This window comes from Elgaria multicarinata, chromosome 5 (assembly GCF_023053635.1).
Source record: "Elgaria multicarinata webbii isolate HBS135686 ecotype San Diego chromosome 5, rElgMul1.1.pri, whole genome shotgun sequence".
NCBI classification, from domain to species: Eukaryota; Metazoa; Chordata; class Lepidosauria; order Squamata; family Anguidae; genus Elgaria; species Elgaria multicarinata.
Window position 1 is genome coordinate 123,017,771 of NC_086175.1, and position 15,998 is coordinate 123,033,768.

Genomic DNA, 15,998 nt, shown 5'->3' on the forward strand with positions numbered 1-15,998 from the left:
TTGTAAATAAATCAATAAATCTAGTCCAGCATTCTATTCACGGAGTGGTCAACCAGCTATCGACTGGGAATCCACAAGTAGGACACAAGTGCAACACACTTTCCACTCATGTTCTCCAACAACTGATGTACACGGGCATATTGCCTCTGATACTGGAGGCAGCAAATTTACATTAGGACTAGTAGCCATTGATAGCCTTCTCCTCTATGAATTTGTCCAATCCCCTTTTAGAGCCATTCAAATTGGCAGCCAATTGGTGGAAGACTTTAATATGTCTCCAAGTGAATCCTTACACTTCAACATGCAATGTAGAAGTTCTATGAGCGATTTTTTAAAATTAAACTTACTACACTGAGACAACTATGGGATTAAGAACATAAGAACATGAGAAGTGCCATGCTGGATCAGACCAAGGGTCCATCTAGTCCACCACCCTGTTCACACAGTGGCCAGCCAGCCATCAGCCAGGGATGAACAAGCAGGACATGGTGCAACAGCACCCTCCCACCCATGTTCCCCAGCAACTGGTGCACACAGGCTTACTGCCTCGAATACTGGAGATAACACACAACAATCAGGGTTAGTAGTCATTGATATTCTTCTCCTCCAGGAACTTATCCAACCTCCTTTTAAAGCCATCCAAATTGGTGGCCATCACTACATCTTGTGGTAGTGAGTTCCATAATTTAGCTATGCGCTGTGTGAAGAATGAAATGTGTAAATTACTTTTTAAACCAATTCAACTCCCAGGACTTTCCCCAAAGAACCATAGGAAACTGAAGTTTTATGGGCATGGTGATAATTCTGCTAGGAACCCCTATATCTCCCAAGGAAGTGGACGTGCAATTTATTCATATAGCATTACCAAGCTTCAAACAGGAGATTACCACCTAGTATGCGTGTGACTGACTGCAGCTTATCTAGGAAACTATCGGCAGGAAGTAAGGCCCATTGATTTCAATGGGGCTTACACCCATGTAAATGTGAATATGATTGCTGCCTTCTCCTAAATACACTTGCGTGGGACTTAGCCCATTGAACTAAGCCCAGATGTACCCCTTGTGTCAAATCGTTATGGATATGGAATAAAAAGCAGGAAATAACACTATGAAAGTGGTATCTGGAATGCAGATTGTCCCACAACAGTTATCAGTGCACTTCAATACCACTATAAAGCAGTAGTGTAGATCTAGCTTCAGTGAACCTTATTTCTAAATAGCACTGTGGTTCTGCACCGGTTTACAACAAAGGGAATTCCACTGAAAGTAACAGGACTTCAAAGTTGGTGGGCTGAGGATCAGGAGGTAGAAACAAAATCAGGATAAAAGGTAACAAGCCAATTGTTCAATGTATGAACAACTATCTACGGTCTGACATAAAGAGGATTTGGGGCAATTTAGGAATACTCATTCAGTGCCTCAGCAGGAGTGAATGCAATGTAAAAGGACTAGCATTCTCTTTTAAAGAAACACAAAAGGAATAAAAGCTCATGAAATAGATAAAAGGAATTGATGGTAGCAAGGTTTGTTTATTGATCTCAGTGGACGGGGAGAAATCAAGATGAATCTTTATTTGGTAGAGATGTAAATGTGCTCCAACAGGTGTGCGTGTGCTTGAGGTTACACACAGAATATCATAATGAGTTTGGATCAAGGGGCTCTTTTGCCAAAGACATGCACTGTTACAGGAAACACTGAATTCCTGCTGGACATAGCAGACCCAGGTAGCGTGCTCTCCATCCCCCATAACGTGTAGACCAGCCTTCCTCAACCTGGGGCGCTCCAGATGTGTTGGACTGCATCTCCCAGAATGCCCCAGCCAGCTGGCTGGGGCATTCTGGGAGATGCAGTCCAACACATCTGGAGCGCCCCAGGTTGAGGAAGGCTGGTGTAGACAATCTACCATGGAGAAGACATTTGTTCAATCTGCATTACCTAATTTCGCAGCTTTGAAGATGTAAACTCAAACTCTGTCATCCTTCTAAATTCGCAATCCTACGAATTTTGCAATGCAGTTTCCCAATTATTAAAATGTATGGAAATGTGCATATTAGGGGAAAGTGCACACAATAATACACATACTCATGAAAATGAATTCAAATTGCATTCTACTAGGAACATAGCTTGCAGAAAAATGAGTATATTAGGCAGGGGGGCGTGTACAAAATTGTATGTATCAAGAGGAAGGTGCATGGATTTTCATGCATGTTTTTTTTTTTAAAAAAAAAACTCAAATTTTGGGGTGAACCAAAGACTGGAAAAATGAGAATCCAAAACGGACAGATTCATCCATCATCTCGCTGAGGCTATGCATTTTTCCACTCCATGTTACTGGCTGCTATTTGGTGACATTGTCAGAACATGGAGTAAGTTTCATGACATTACAAAGGAGATCTCAAGAGAGGGGTACCATTTTCAGCAGTATTCACATATCTCTTGTAGCAATTCTGTCTACATGGTAACATGTTCTGTCTACGCGTTAACAAGGGATGAGTTAAGATGTGACAGAGATAACACATGACCTGACCAATCAGTTGCCTCCGCGTGCTTCTACTAAATTTTTAGGATGGAACATACGTGAGCCATTCGGTCGATTAGTGCATTAGGAAAGACGAGTCCTCCCCCACAGATTCAGACGTTATTAAAGTGTGAGATTATTGTCTCCATTATTCAGTGCTGTGCTTGCATTAGCTGAATTCCCTGGGAAGTGAGGAGCCATGTATAGAAGCTGAACCCATCAGCTAAAATTAACATCCTCACTGCACATTCTTTCATGGATCAGAAGAATGACAGCCTCAGAAAGCGGTATGATGCCGCATCCAGGAGCATCTGTGGCTAATGAAACGCTGGGAATTTGCAGCTTGATTCGAAACAGAGGCTTGAAGCCTCAAATTGCAGGCGGAGACGAAGATGAAAAAGAAACCAGAGGCGGCCGTGGAGCGATAAAATCCTCACTGAAGCATTTCAAGTTTTTGCGCAGTTGCTCTGGACACCAGCTTCACACTGTCCCACTTGCTACTATTGTCCCTTCCCTCCCTCCTTCTTCATTATTGGAGCATTTTTTTTTCTTATGCTAAATTTATGCCATCGCATCCCTGTTTCCGATTCACAACAGGCCAAAAATAGACATTCGGCAGCAGATCTATGTCATAGCGGCAAAACTAGAGAAAAGCTTGATTTCCAATGGTGAAGTGGTGGGCAGGGAAAGGATCCTTAGCACTTGAATTAGGGATGGACGGATTCATCCATGCCTGCACTGGGCAGGTGCTCGCGGGGTGGCCGCTGCCCTTTTCCCCACTTGTTGGGCTGTGAGAGCCCCTGGAGGCCTCAGCAAGAGGTTGGGGGAGGGCCCCTTTATGCCGCTAATGTTGTCGAAATGGCCCTTTATGGGCACTATTTTGTGCAATATTAAATATATGAAAATTACAGAACCCCCATCTTGTTTAAAAATGGCCTTTCAGGAAATGCCCCAGTTGCCATTTTGCGTAAGAGGACCTTCCTAGAAATTTGCAAGATGCCATTTTGCCCAATAATGGTGGCTTGCAGTAGGGCTGCAGGCAACTAGGCTACTGTCAGCCGGCTGGCCGCCCCCCGCAAACCAAACTGCGCGAGACCCTGTTGCGCGCTCAGCCCCCACCCACCCTGGCTTCCAACCTGTTCCCCTGCAATGGGAAGAATGTGGAATTTCCAGAGCATTGGGAACCACCCACAAATGCATCAATGAGTGCCGTAAAGGCCCTATTAACACAAGTGTACCCTTGTGTTAACAGGGCTTTTAAGGGCCCAATCATCACGGGGCGGGGGGGGGAAGATGCACTTTCTGGAAAGTCTGCATTCCCCCATTGTGCTAATGGCAATTAATAGGGCCTTTAAGGCCCCCACCGGTGCAGGAGAAGGAGAGACACATGTTTTCCGGAGGCTGCAGAAAGTCGGCACTTGCCCCCTCTGCCTTAATGGTGGCCACAATTTACATAGCAGGGGGAAAGGAAGGGCAGGAAGAAAAGCCAGGATCCATCCAGAAGAACACCATGGGTGCTTCTGAACATCATTGCTCTGTGAAGAACAGGCGGGAAGAGGGATCCCAAAGGGAGTGGACAGTTTCACCATCCAAGACTACAGGATTCTCCCTGCGGCCATAAAACATGGCTGAATCTATCAGCAGGGCTACAAGAAGTGGCACTGGATGCAGAATCTCAGCTCCCAGAGATTCTCTGCTTGCTTGCTTTTTTTACAGGCAAGTTTCCAGCCGTTATGAGCTAGAAAAGTCAAGACTTTTCTCTTTTCCCAGGCAGTTGACAACATATGCTGAGTTTGTTTGCCCTTACTTGACGCCAGTACAGTAGTTTAAAAGGATATTGTTGTTTTTATGTTCTTGATGGTTTAAAATTTTGTATACTTGTTTTTAATGTTCACTGTTTCTAACTTCTGTAAACCGCCCAGAGAGCTTCTGCTATGGGGCAGTATATAAATGCAATAAATAAATAAATAAATAAATAAATAAATAAATAAATAAATGAAATAAGGCCAGACCCAAGGGGGGGGGGCTCGCGAGCACTTGGATGTGGGTCCATGCAGGGGCCAAGCACGTCTGACTCAGTCCATGAGTGCTGAATGTGGGGGACCACAGCCTTCGCGGACCGAGATAGAAGCTTGCACTATCCCTACAGGCAGCCACCGTGGCCTTGTCAAGACCTTGATGAGGCCAGGAGAAGGTCGCGTGGCTCCACCGGCTGGGGCAGGTCACATCAGTGGCTCATCAAGCAATCGCCGAGACCAGACCCGAGTGAGCGTGCGCATCCTTATGTACGAATTGGGATGGACAAATCCAGTATTAACGAAGAACCAAATCTAACCCTGCAATTCCAGGAGGAGGCAGCACATGGATGAACTATAGCAGCAGGTGACAGAACTGAAACCAATACAACACTACATTAGTCCTACTGTAGCTTGAATTAGCCCCAGGCATGGATGAATCCGTCAATTTCGGTTTCTCTCGGTTTCTCATTTTTTCCTAACTTATGTTCGATTTATCTTGAACTTTGAGAATCTCTCCAGTAGTGATGGCCACCAATTCAGATGGTTTTAAAAGGGGGTTGGATAAGTTCCTGGAGGCGAAGGCTATAAATTGCTACTAGCTTGATGGTTGTGTGCTATCTCCAGTATTTGAGGCAATAAGCCTGTGTGCACCAGTTGCTGGGGAACATGGGTGGGAGGGTGCTGTTGCACCATGTCCTGCTTGTTCATCCCTGGCCGACGGCTGGTTGGCCACTGTGTGAACAGAGTGCTGGACTAGATGGACCCTTGGTCTGATTCAGCAAGGCACTGCTTATGTTCTTAATTTCAGTTCATCTTGAACTATGAGGTTTTGGTTTTTTTGTTTTGCATGATCAGAAAAAAGACCTACAACTCCCAGCATGGATGGAACATGCTGAGAATTGCAGAACATTTTTTTCTGTCTAAACATGCATAGAATTGCATCTTAAATTCCATTGATTTCCACTGAATCAATGGAAATTGTTGGGGAATCCAGTTGTATACTAACTTCAGCAGAAAACGACATGACATCAAGTAATTTAATGCATGCAACGTCATAGTGTGAACTAGTCCGTCGGCTTTTTAGTCTCTGCTTGCTAACCTGCTTCTATTGTGTAGATCAGCTCTGCGTTTTCTCCTTTGTCTTTATCCAAGGCAGTGACCTGCAAAACTGCAGATCCAATGGCAGCCGATTCAAACACAGAGGCTTCATACAGAGGGCTGGTGAAGTAGGGACTGTGATCGTTAGAGTCTTCCACATTCACAACGACCCGGACCAAGTTCCGTCGATAGGGGAACTCTTGGTCACGAACCTGGAAGGAAGGAGAAATCATTACTGTACAAAGCCCTAAACAACTTGGGGCCAGGATACCGGAGAGAGCACCTTCTCTTTTACCAACCTGCCTGATCACTGAGGTCATTCAAGGGCATGCTCCTGGTGATTCCACATGAACTTATGGCCTGACTGGGGTCCACCAGGAGACGAGCTTTCAATGTGGTGGCCTCTTCTCTGTGGAACTCCCTGCCCCTGGAGGTCAGGCAGGCACCAACACTAGGTTGCTTCCGGCGCCTCCTGAAAACAACTGTTTCGAGAAGCCTTCCTCAACTGACTAGCCACTGTTTTTTTTTCTGGTTCTTTTGTTTTTAAATAGAACAATTTAAATTTGCTTTTAAAATCTTCTTTCTTTTACTGTTTATACCTATGTTCACCGCTCTGGAATCTGTTTTAGATAATTGAGCAGTATATAAATAATGTAAATAAATAAATAAATACTGGTGCATGAAGGAAAATAGAGCGCTACCATAATAATAATAATAATAATAATAATAATAATAATAATAATAATAATATTTCTTACCCGCCTCTCCATTTGGATCGAGGTGGGATACAACAACAAACATAAAATACATAAAATTAGCGTAATCTGAAATTTGGGAAGCAAATGCCCAAGCAAATGCCTTCTTGGACAAGATACCAATGGAAAATTAAGTAAGCTAAAGGAATCCTTGATAAGATAGGCTTACAAAATTATTCCGATCAGAATTCCACCTTTGATTTTGGAGTTCTGATTTAGTTGAGGTTGACTGATTGATTGACTTACGGATTGACTCTTTTCTGTCCTGCTGTTTATTTGGATCTTGTTTTTGGAGTAGCACCAATGTGTTAGAAAGCCATCGTTCTTCTGCATTTGATTTCTGGACATTGTTATTTATTTATTTATTTATTTATTTATAATATTTATATACCACTCCCCATTGAAAAAATTCGGAGCGGTGTACAAGGTAAAATGAAAATAAAAACAGAATAAAACAGTTAAAACAGAATTCAAAAGAAGCAAAAACAGAAATCCAAGGCTGCATGTTAAAGAAAGGCTTCTTGGAATAAAGATGTTTTCAGGAGGCGCCGAAAGGAGTACAAGGTTGGCGGCTGCCTGACCTCCAGAGGCAGGGAATTCCACAGGAGGGGGGCCACCACGCTGAAGGCTCTTCCCCTGGTGGATTCCAATCGGAGGATGGATCTATGTGGAACCACCAGGAGCAGGCCCTCGGATGACCTCAGTGACCTTTTTCAAACACTGCACACATGTTGTTTGCTCCAGTTTTTAGTTCACACCTCTCTTGTCTTAAAGGTTACTGATGTGCTCCAGCGCATATGCAAACTGACTCTATTACAGAGCCAAGAATGAAGCTGATGTTATTGTGCAATAACATCTAGAGTTCTTGCTGTTTAGTGTGTTGTTGTCATTGTTTTAATCCTTCATAGAATCATAGAATAGCAGAGTTGGAAGGGGCCTATAAGGCCATTGAGTCCAGCCTCCCCGCTCAATGCAGGAATCTGCCTTAAAGCATCCCTGACAGATGGTTGTCCAGCTGCCTCTTGAAGGCCTCTAGTGTGAGAGAGCCCACGACCTCCCTAGGTAACTGGTTCCATTGTCATACTGCTCTAACAGTCAGGAAGTTTTTCCTGATGTCCAGCTGGAATCTGGCTTCCTGTAACTTGAGCCCATTATTCCATGTCCTGCACTCTGGGAGGATCGAGAAGAGATCCTGGCCCTCCTCTTGTGTGACAACCTTTCAAGTATTTGAAGAGTGCTATCACGTCACCCCTCAATCTTCTCTTATCTAGGCTAAACACGCCCTTCCTCTGCACTGAAGTCCTGGTCCACACATCAGCAATTATAGAGACTAATAATGATCCATTCAAGCAAACGGGTCACTATTTGGAACTATAAATTGCATCCCCTGCCCCCATCCAGATCAGATTTACAACGAGGGGGAGAGAGTAAAAAACCTCCCAGGTCCTGATCTGGCATTACACTAAAGTAAAATAAAGCACAAATGTACATTGCTTTAATTCATCCCTACTTCTGATAATTTCTCAGGCGATCCTAGGATTAGCATCCTAGATGAAATTCAAGGTGAGTTGGGAAGTTCTTAATTTTTTAAAATTAAAAAACAAACAAAACTGCTTTGTACCATTCAGCATCCACTTCCCAACAGCACAATTTCTGCTCTGTAATTTAGGCACACAAACGAATATCTCCTACCTTGAGAGAATCCTACAGAATTGTGCGATAATCAGACCATTTTGCTTTCAAGAGCCGGGCACGGTAAGAAAAGCGATAATCGCCTTGTTAATGGCTTCTGAAAGAAGTGTTAAAACTTCTCCGGAGAAACTCTTTAAGGAAGTCATCCCTGATAAAAGGTCCAGGCATCTGGAGATTATCATGTTTCTTCCGAGTCTGCCCTCAAGATAGCAAAACCATTTTGTAAGATAAAAAAGCCAACAAAAAACAGCCCTCTTTCATAGCCTCACAAAGCCTCAGCAATGAATGAATGAATGAATGAATAAATGCACTGCAGTGCAGGGAAGAAAATTAATTACTGCTTCCTTAATTTTTTTTCTGTCCTTACCATTACATTTAGGATGTGCTTATCTTGAGCTTCGTGGTCTAAGCGCTCGGCAGTGTACAGCACTCCCGTGTTGGGATCCATCCTGAACTTCCTCATGCTAATCGAGTCAATGCTGCTGTGAATGATGTAGCTGAGCTTGTGTTTCTCATCTCTGTCTATGGCTTCTACTTGCAGGATTTCGGTGTCAGGGAGGATGTCCTCAGAAATGGTGACATCGTAACTCGGGTGGGAGAATTCTGGACCGTTATCGTTGTTGTCCAAGACTTTGATTAGAACCTGTGGTTAAAGAGAGAGAGAGAGAGAGAGAGAGAGAGGAAGACAAAGGGTGCTGACAAGAACTTTATACACCAAACCCTAGGGATGTACAATCCCACCCTCCCCACGCCCTATCTGACTCCCATTCCTTGGGCTCTCGCGACTCGCCCGACCCAGGTGGGTGTGCCGGTCAAGCCACCCAACATTCTCGCTCGCAGTTTCCCAGCCCCGGTTGTTCTGTGGAAATGTTTCCTTGGTGGGGGGCCTTCAGGGAGAAGGAAACACATGCGCAAAATGGCCGACGGTCAATTGGCTACACTGGGGATAGGAGAAGAAGGGGGTATTGTTCTGCATTCCACCTCCTATCCCTGCTACTGCAGCAGCACTGGGGACAGGCCCAAGTTGTTTTATGTAAGTGTCTAAAGTAGCCGCTTATGTAAAACAACCATGGTGTGTAGGGTGACCATATGGAAAGGAGGACAGGGCTCCTGTATCTTTAACAGCTGTATTATAAGGGGAATTTCAGCAGGTGTCATTTGAATGCATGCAGCACCTGGCGGAATTCCTTCTTCATCACAACTGTTAAAGCTGCAGGAGCCCTGCCCTCTTTTCTATCTGGTCAAGAGGGCAGCTTTACGTATTGCGAAGAAGAGGGAATTTCACCAGGTGCTGCATGCATACAAAGAACAGCTGCTGAAATTCCCCTTTCAATACAGCTGTTAAAGATACAGGAGCCCTGTCCTCCTTTCCATATGGTCACCCTAATGGTGTGTCCTTGCCACTGCCGCAATAGCGTGGCCATGAGGAAGAGAGGGAAGCACTTCCTCTCTCCTCCTCCCATCCCAGCTATCCTGGCAGCGACAGGCCCAAGCCAGTCTTTACGTAAGTGTCAGACAATTGCGCAATATGACCTGGCCTTGTACCTGTTGTTGCCGCTCCCACTGCAATAGCAGGGAGGGAAGAGGAGAGGAGAGGTGACCGCTATGGCAGTGACACAGCTGAGCTACACAGTGGGCAGCCGAGTGCTTGGCTGACAGGCTGCGTGCCAAGTGGAGCACGCGTGGGCAGATGAAAATTGGCACCTGGGGGGGCTGAGCCGGCGATTGGTCACCGAGCTTCAAGCCCCAATCGGAGGCCCGCACCACCAAAACCCACTGAAGTGACATACAGCTGAGTAAGAAAAGTATGTATTGACCACGTTTGGGGCTGTATACAATCTCACCTCTCCTCTCCTCTTCCCTCCCTGCTATTGCAGTGGCAGCGGCAACAACAGGTACAAGGCCGGGTCATATTGCGCAATTGTCTGACACTTACATAAAGACTGGCTTGTGCCTGTCGCTGCCGGGATAGCTGGGATGGGAGGAGGAGAGAGGAAGTGCTTCCCTCTCTTCCTCATGGCCACGCTATTGCAACCAGGATGATCAGGGGTCTGGAAACAAAGCCCTATGAAGAGAGACTGAAAGAACTGGGCATGTTTAGCCTGGAGAAGAGAAGACTGAGGGGAGACATGAGAGCACTCTTCAATTACTTGAAAGGTTGTCACACAGAGGAGGGCCAGGATCTCTTCTCGATCCTCCCAGAGTGCAGGACACGGAATAACGGGCTCAAGTTAAAGGAAGCCAGATTCCAGCTGGACATCAGGAAAAACTTCCTGACTGTTAGAGCAGTGCGACAATGAAATGAGTTACCTAGGGAGGTTGTGGGCTCTCCCACACTGGAGGCATTCAAGAGGCAGCTGGACAACCATCTGTCAGGGATGCTTTAGGGTGGATTCCTGCATTGAATAGGGGGTTGGACTCGATGGCCTTGTAGGCCCCTTCCAACTCTGCTATTCTATGATTCTATGATTCTATGGTTCAGTCCTATTTTAAGTAAATCCATTGAAATCCATTAGTTTCCTCCGCTCTCCGGGTTTTAACGTGCGCACAGGGGGTGGGAGGGGATGTGTATTCGAAAGTGTTTATTGGACTATTGTTCAAGCTCAGTCACTTACACCCACACTTTGTGTTTTAATGGAGGAAAAGATTTACTTATGCGCTGTTATGACTGTATTTTATGAAAAGAGGTTGCCCTCAGAGAGACGTGAAACATTAGCTTTCCACGATGGTAGTGAGATGCTTGTTGAATACTTTACCAGAAAATGCATAAACAATTCCAAAAATAAAAATAAAAAATGCTGGTAATGACCCATCCTGGGAACAGTCTAGAAGGCAGTTGTAATAAAATTCTCTCTAAGTTAAGACTATTATATGTTACTTAGAAAGCTTGGTAACCTTAGGGAGGAGTCGCTTTGCGAGCCTTGAGGGACCGGAGAGAAAAAAAGGAGAGAAAAGGAGGGAGAAAAAAATGGTACCCAGATTTGTTGAAGATGGAGGAAAGGAGGAAATGGAGGAAAGGGTAGAGCCAGGGGATATATATCCTGTAAAATCCATACTGCTAATGATGACAAATATCCTTTGCTTATTATGGCTTGAGTTTAGTTAATGCACAGTGGGGTACTCTACAGGCCTTACCAAGAAAAATACTGAACTGTAAATTCAGTCAAATTGAGTACACTGTTAGGGTTTTTGCTTGCTATGCCATAATAAACAAATTTCTATTTTATTGAGAAAGGATGGGGTAAGAAACAAAATCAAAATACCATTTCTGTTTTTTCTTAGAACTAAAGGAATGTCCCTTCATTATTGTGCGATAAATGATATTATTTATTACAATAACTATGCAAAAATAGACATTGCAGCTGCAATCATATGCCCACTTGCATGGTAGTAGGCCCCACTGAACTCAAAAGGATTTACTTCTGAGCGGAAATGTGCAGGATTGCTATGTTTTTTGTGGCTGTGATGCATCAGAGATATTGTGTCTGTGAGAATATGAACACAAATTATTACTTTGTCACATCTATATCCACCCCTTTTCTGAGGAAGGTATCAGGGCAGCAGACATGATGTGGGTCACACTGCATCATCACAACAACCCTGTGAAGTAGATTAGGCGGAGAGAGAGTGACTTGCTAAATGCCACCTTAATAGCCGAGCAGAGATTTGAATACAAGTCTCCTTGGTCACGTCATATGCTGCTGACTTATACTGGGCCTGTTCAGACAACACGCTAAGCCATGGTTAGGCCACTAACCCTTTGGCAGCAAATGGTTAGTGGGTGTGTTTAAATGGTGGTTTACGTAACTACCGTGGTTAGGAATGCATCGTAAGACATGCTAAGCTATTATGTTTAGCTCAAAATGCTTAACCACTTTGGCTTAGGCTGTCGTCTGAATAGGGTCGCTGAGTCAGCGCATGGGTCCATCTAGCCTAGTGTGATCTATGCTGTGTGGCTGCAATTGTCCAACATCTTCAGGCAGAGGTCTTTGCCAGCTCTGCTACCAAACTATGGCCTTGGCTAGACCACGGGTTAGCCCGGGGTGAACCCCGAGCTTGCCCCTGTGCATCCAGATGACGCACATGGGATCCCAGGCTCAGGCAGGGGTCAACCCTCCCTTGCCCCGCGGTAACGGGTTCCAGTTGTAGCCAGGTATTTCCCACAGCCTCGGGCCGAGCCCGAGACCACGAGCGTGTAGACTGTTCCGCCGCTTTCCCCGGCTACCGCAATTACTCGCGAGTAGCCGGGGAAAGTGGCAGATGGGGCGCAGCACTCCACAGGAGCGCTGGGCCCTTTGGGGCAGGGGGGGAGATTGGGGAGGGGGAGATTAGGGGGTGGGGAGATCGGGGGGAGATCAGAGCCAGCGGGAGATCAGGGGGGAGATCGGAGCCAGGGGGAGGGAAATCGGGGGGCGGGGAGAGCAGGGGCAGGGGGGAATGGGGAAATGATTTTTTAAAAAAAACAACCTTATCTTTCATTGTTGGTGCGCTCCTGCATACCCATCCCTTTAAGAATTTTAAAAATGGTGGTAGCAACAGGGCTTTCCTGCAGCCCGTTGTGTCTGACGCCTGGATTGGAGTGACGGCCCGCGCTACTTCTACCATGGGCTTGTCCCTCCTCCTGCACGGATTCCCAGGAAGGTCTAGCAAAGGCCTATGTCAGGGGAACCTATATATAGTATGCAAACCACGGCCCTTTCTACAGCTTGGATTTTCCCCGGAATCGTCCCTGTGCATCCAAAAGATGCACAGGGGATCCCGGGAGCAGGCAAGGACGATCCCTCCATTTTCCCGAGATAACCGAGACCTTGGTTATCCCAGGTTTACCAACTGTCCTGGGACGATTTCGAGGACCGCGGGCAGTGTGGGCGCCAGTTCTGGCTTCTTCCCTCCTACCCACAAGTAGTGGGGGTCAGCAGAAGGAAGGAACTGAGCTGGGGGGAGTCAGGAACATCGGGGGTAGGGGGGAGTGGGGTAAGTTTTTTTTAACTTACTTTTCGCTGGAGCGCAAGCGCGCTCTGGCTCCTTTTTTTAAAAAAATGGCAGGAGCGACATCCCTTCTGGGATGTTGCGCTTCAGTTTAGACACCCAGGGATGATTCCGGAAGCAGGTAAGTCCGGGATCACATCCCCTCCCTCCCAGAAGGCCCTTAAGTGTAGAGAGGGCACATGTGTTTTACCACTGGACAACTGACCTTCTTCTTGTGGCCTGTATCCGACAGCCTAACCAGTACACTGCCCTGGCTCAGCCAATCCAATAGTTCATGGCAAGCGCAGTAGCTTTGACGCATATCTGGAGCTTCTTTACCTTCCAGGGCTCCTCTGTTCACTTCAAGGTTGAGCACAACTCCCCCTGTTGAAAGGGTGGCATGTATAGGACGGGCTTTCCATTGAAGTAAATGGGCAAGCCTTGCTCACACGGGGGCTCTGTGGGTGCAGTGGGAGGCCAAGCTCGGATTCAGTGCTCTGTGCCTGCATGATTTTCCCATTTCTTCCTTTCTGTAGCCATCTACAAATGGCAAAGTTGCACTGCTTACAAGGATTCAGTCTGTTGGGATGTTTTGTGAAGTAGTAATAGTAGTAGTTAGGGTGACCATATAAAAAGGAGGACAGGGCTCCTGTATCTTTAACAGTTGTATAGAAAAGGGAATTTCAGCAGGTGTCATTTGTATGCATGCAGCACCTGGTGAAATTTCCTCTTCATCACAACAGTTAAAGCTGCAGGAGCCCTGCCCTCTTTTATATCTGGTCCCTCTAGTAAAGCTAGAGTATATAGCTTTTTTTATCTGGTCACTCTAGTATAGCGAGAGTGACCAGATACAAAAGAGGGCTGGGCTCCTGCAGCTTTAAATGTTGTGATGAAGAGGGAATTTCACCAGGTGCTGCATGCATATGAATTACACCTGATGAAATCCCCTTTTCTATGCAACCGTTGAAGATACAGGAGCCCTGTCCTCCTTTCCGTATGGTCACCCTAACTACGAGTAGTAGCAATAATAAGAAAGCAGTCATACTTAAAATATGTTCAACATTCAGGAAATTCCTGAATCAGTAAAAGCAATAATAATAATAATAATAATAATAATAATAATAATAATAATAATAATATAAAAATTGTGTAACCTGAAGTGAAAGTGGGAAGTGTATATACACCATGAACATCAATCCCTCCTTCAAACTGACTTCATCTCACTGGGAGGAAGAAGAAAAAAATCTATTCTCTTTCTAAAGCCCAAATTAGGCAACATTCTTTGTTGTCAGCTGCCAAAACAAATAAATCTGTGTTGTTGCTAGGGAGCAATGTGTCATTTGAAGTGTAGTTTTGGAAGAGACACACACAAACCAAGCTCCATAATATCAAAAGTCTTGCGGAATGCTTTTGGAGAACATGTCCCTGTTAGCTTTATCAAATACAATGGCCTCATTGCATCTTCTCTCCTCAACTGGCGTGTAGTTAAACTGTGGAATTCACTTAGGGTGACCCTATGAAAAGGAGGACAGGGCTCCTGTATCTTTAAGAGTTGCATAGAAAAGGGAATTTCAGCAGGTGTCATTTGTATATATGGAGAACCTGGTGAAATTCCCTCTTCATCACAACAGTTAAAGCTGCAGGAGCTATACTAGAGACCAGATTTAAAAGAGGGCAGGGCACCTGCAGCTTTAACTGTTGTGATGAAGAGGAAATTTCACCAGGTTCTCCATATATACAAATGACACCTGCATACATTTCCTTTTCAATACAACTGTTAAAGTTACAGGAGCCCTGTCCTCCTTTTCATATGGTCACCCTAAATTCACTGCCACAAGACGGAGTGATGGCCACTAACTTGGGCCGTAGACCTAAGGTTTATCCCAGGATCATCCCAGGTTCATCCCTGCCTGAGCGCTGGATGCCCTGTGTGGCACTTAGATGAACAGGTTTGACCCCAGGACAATCCTGGGATAAACTTTAGGTCTAGCTACGGCCTTGGATACTTTTAAAAGGAGGGTGGGTTGCTCGGAACGTGGGTGTGAGGGTGCTGTTGCATTCAAGTTCTGCTTCTGGGTTTGACCACTGATGGACCCTTGGTCTGATCTAACTTGACTCTTCTTATGTTCTTAACCACAGTTGCTGATATTATTTATTTCGTAGTATTTTGTAGTATTTAGTACATTTCTTTCCCACCTATGTTTCCCTGTGGAACTCAAGATGGCTTCCATGGGCTTCCTAAGGAATCTTCCATCCAGTCCCTGACCAGACTCACTTTTTCTTAGCTTCCGCAAGATCACTGCTACATCATGTGCCATCTTACCATGCCCTGACAGTTGCCGTTTTAAACACATTGATATCATTTTGTTACAGATTTATTACGTTTTGTCGCACCTGTAAACTTGGTAGATGAATGTTTCAAGTTTAAGTTGGTATATGGTCCTTATTTCTTTTTTAAGGGTTAAAATCATTTTGCAGAGCGTCACCGTGTCCTTGACACACGTTCCCTAACCAGGACCAGCCCTACCGTTAGGCAGAGTAAGGCAGCCACCTCTGGTGGTAGATGCTTAGGGGCATGGCACAGTGGCAAAGATATTTTAAGATTGAGCTGTACATGCCATAAAGCCTGCTCTGCACAACACCCACACACACCCACACCCAAAGATAGCCTGCTGCCTTCAGGTGAGGTGGAAGAGGTGGTCATGTTTATGGTGATGAAGTAAGATTCAGTTACTACTCTGGTTGGTTTTCGTATATCAGTTGCCGGGGGGCGGGGGCACCATCTTGTCCTTCACCTCAGGCAGCAAGTGTCTTGGGATGGCCCTCCTCCTATCCCATTCAAGAGGCAGATGGACAACCATCTGTCAAGGATGCTTTAAGGTGGATTCCTGCATTGAGCAGGGGGTTGGACTCGATGGCCTTGTAGGCCCCTTCCAACTCTACTATTCTA

At 45.5% G+C, this 15,998-nt stretch overlaps 1 protein-coding gene across 4 annotated transcripts in view; it reads right to left on the reverse strand.

The window, feature by feature from the left end:
* FAT3 (FAT atypical cadherin 3) overlaps positions 1-15,998 on the reverse strand; it is a 545,951-nt gene that overhangs the window by 109,651 nt on the left and 420,302 nt on the right. For all 4 annotated transcript variants that reach the window (XM_063127164.1, XM_063127165.1, XM_063127168.1 and 1 more), the window contains exons 8-9: positions 8,448-8,723; positions 5,635-5,845 (exon numbers count right to left, since the gene is read on the reverse strand). In XM_063127164.1, the coding sequence (XP_062983234.1) occupies positions 5,635-5,845; positions 8,448-8,723 (487 nt within the window). The remainder of the gene's footprint in view (positions 1-5,634; positions 5,846-8,447; positions 8,724-15,998) is intronic.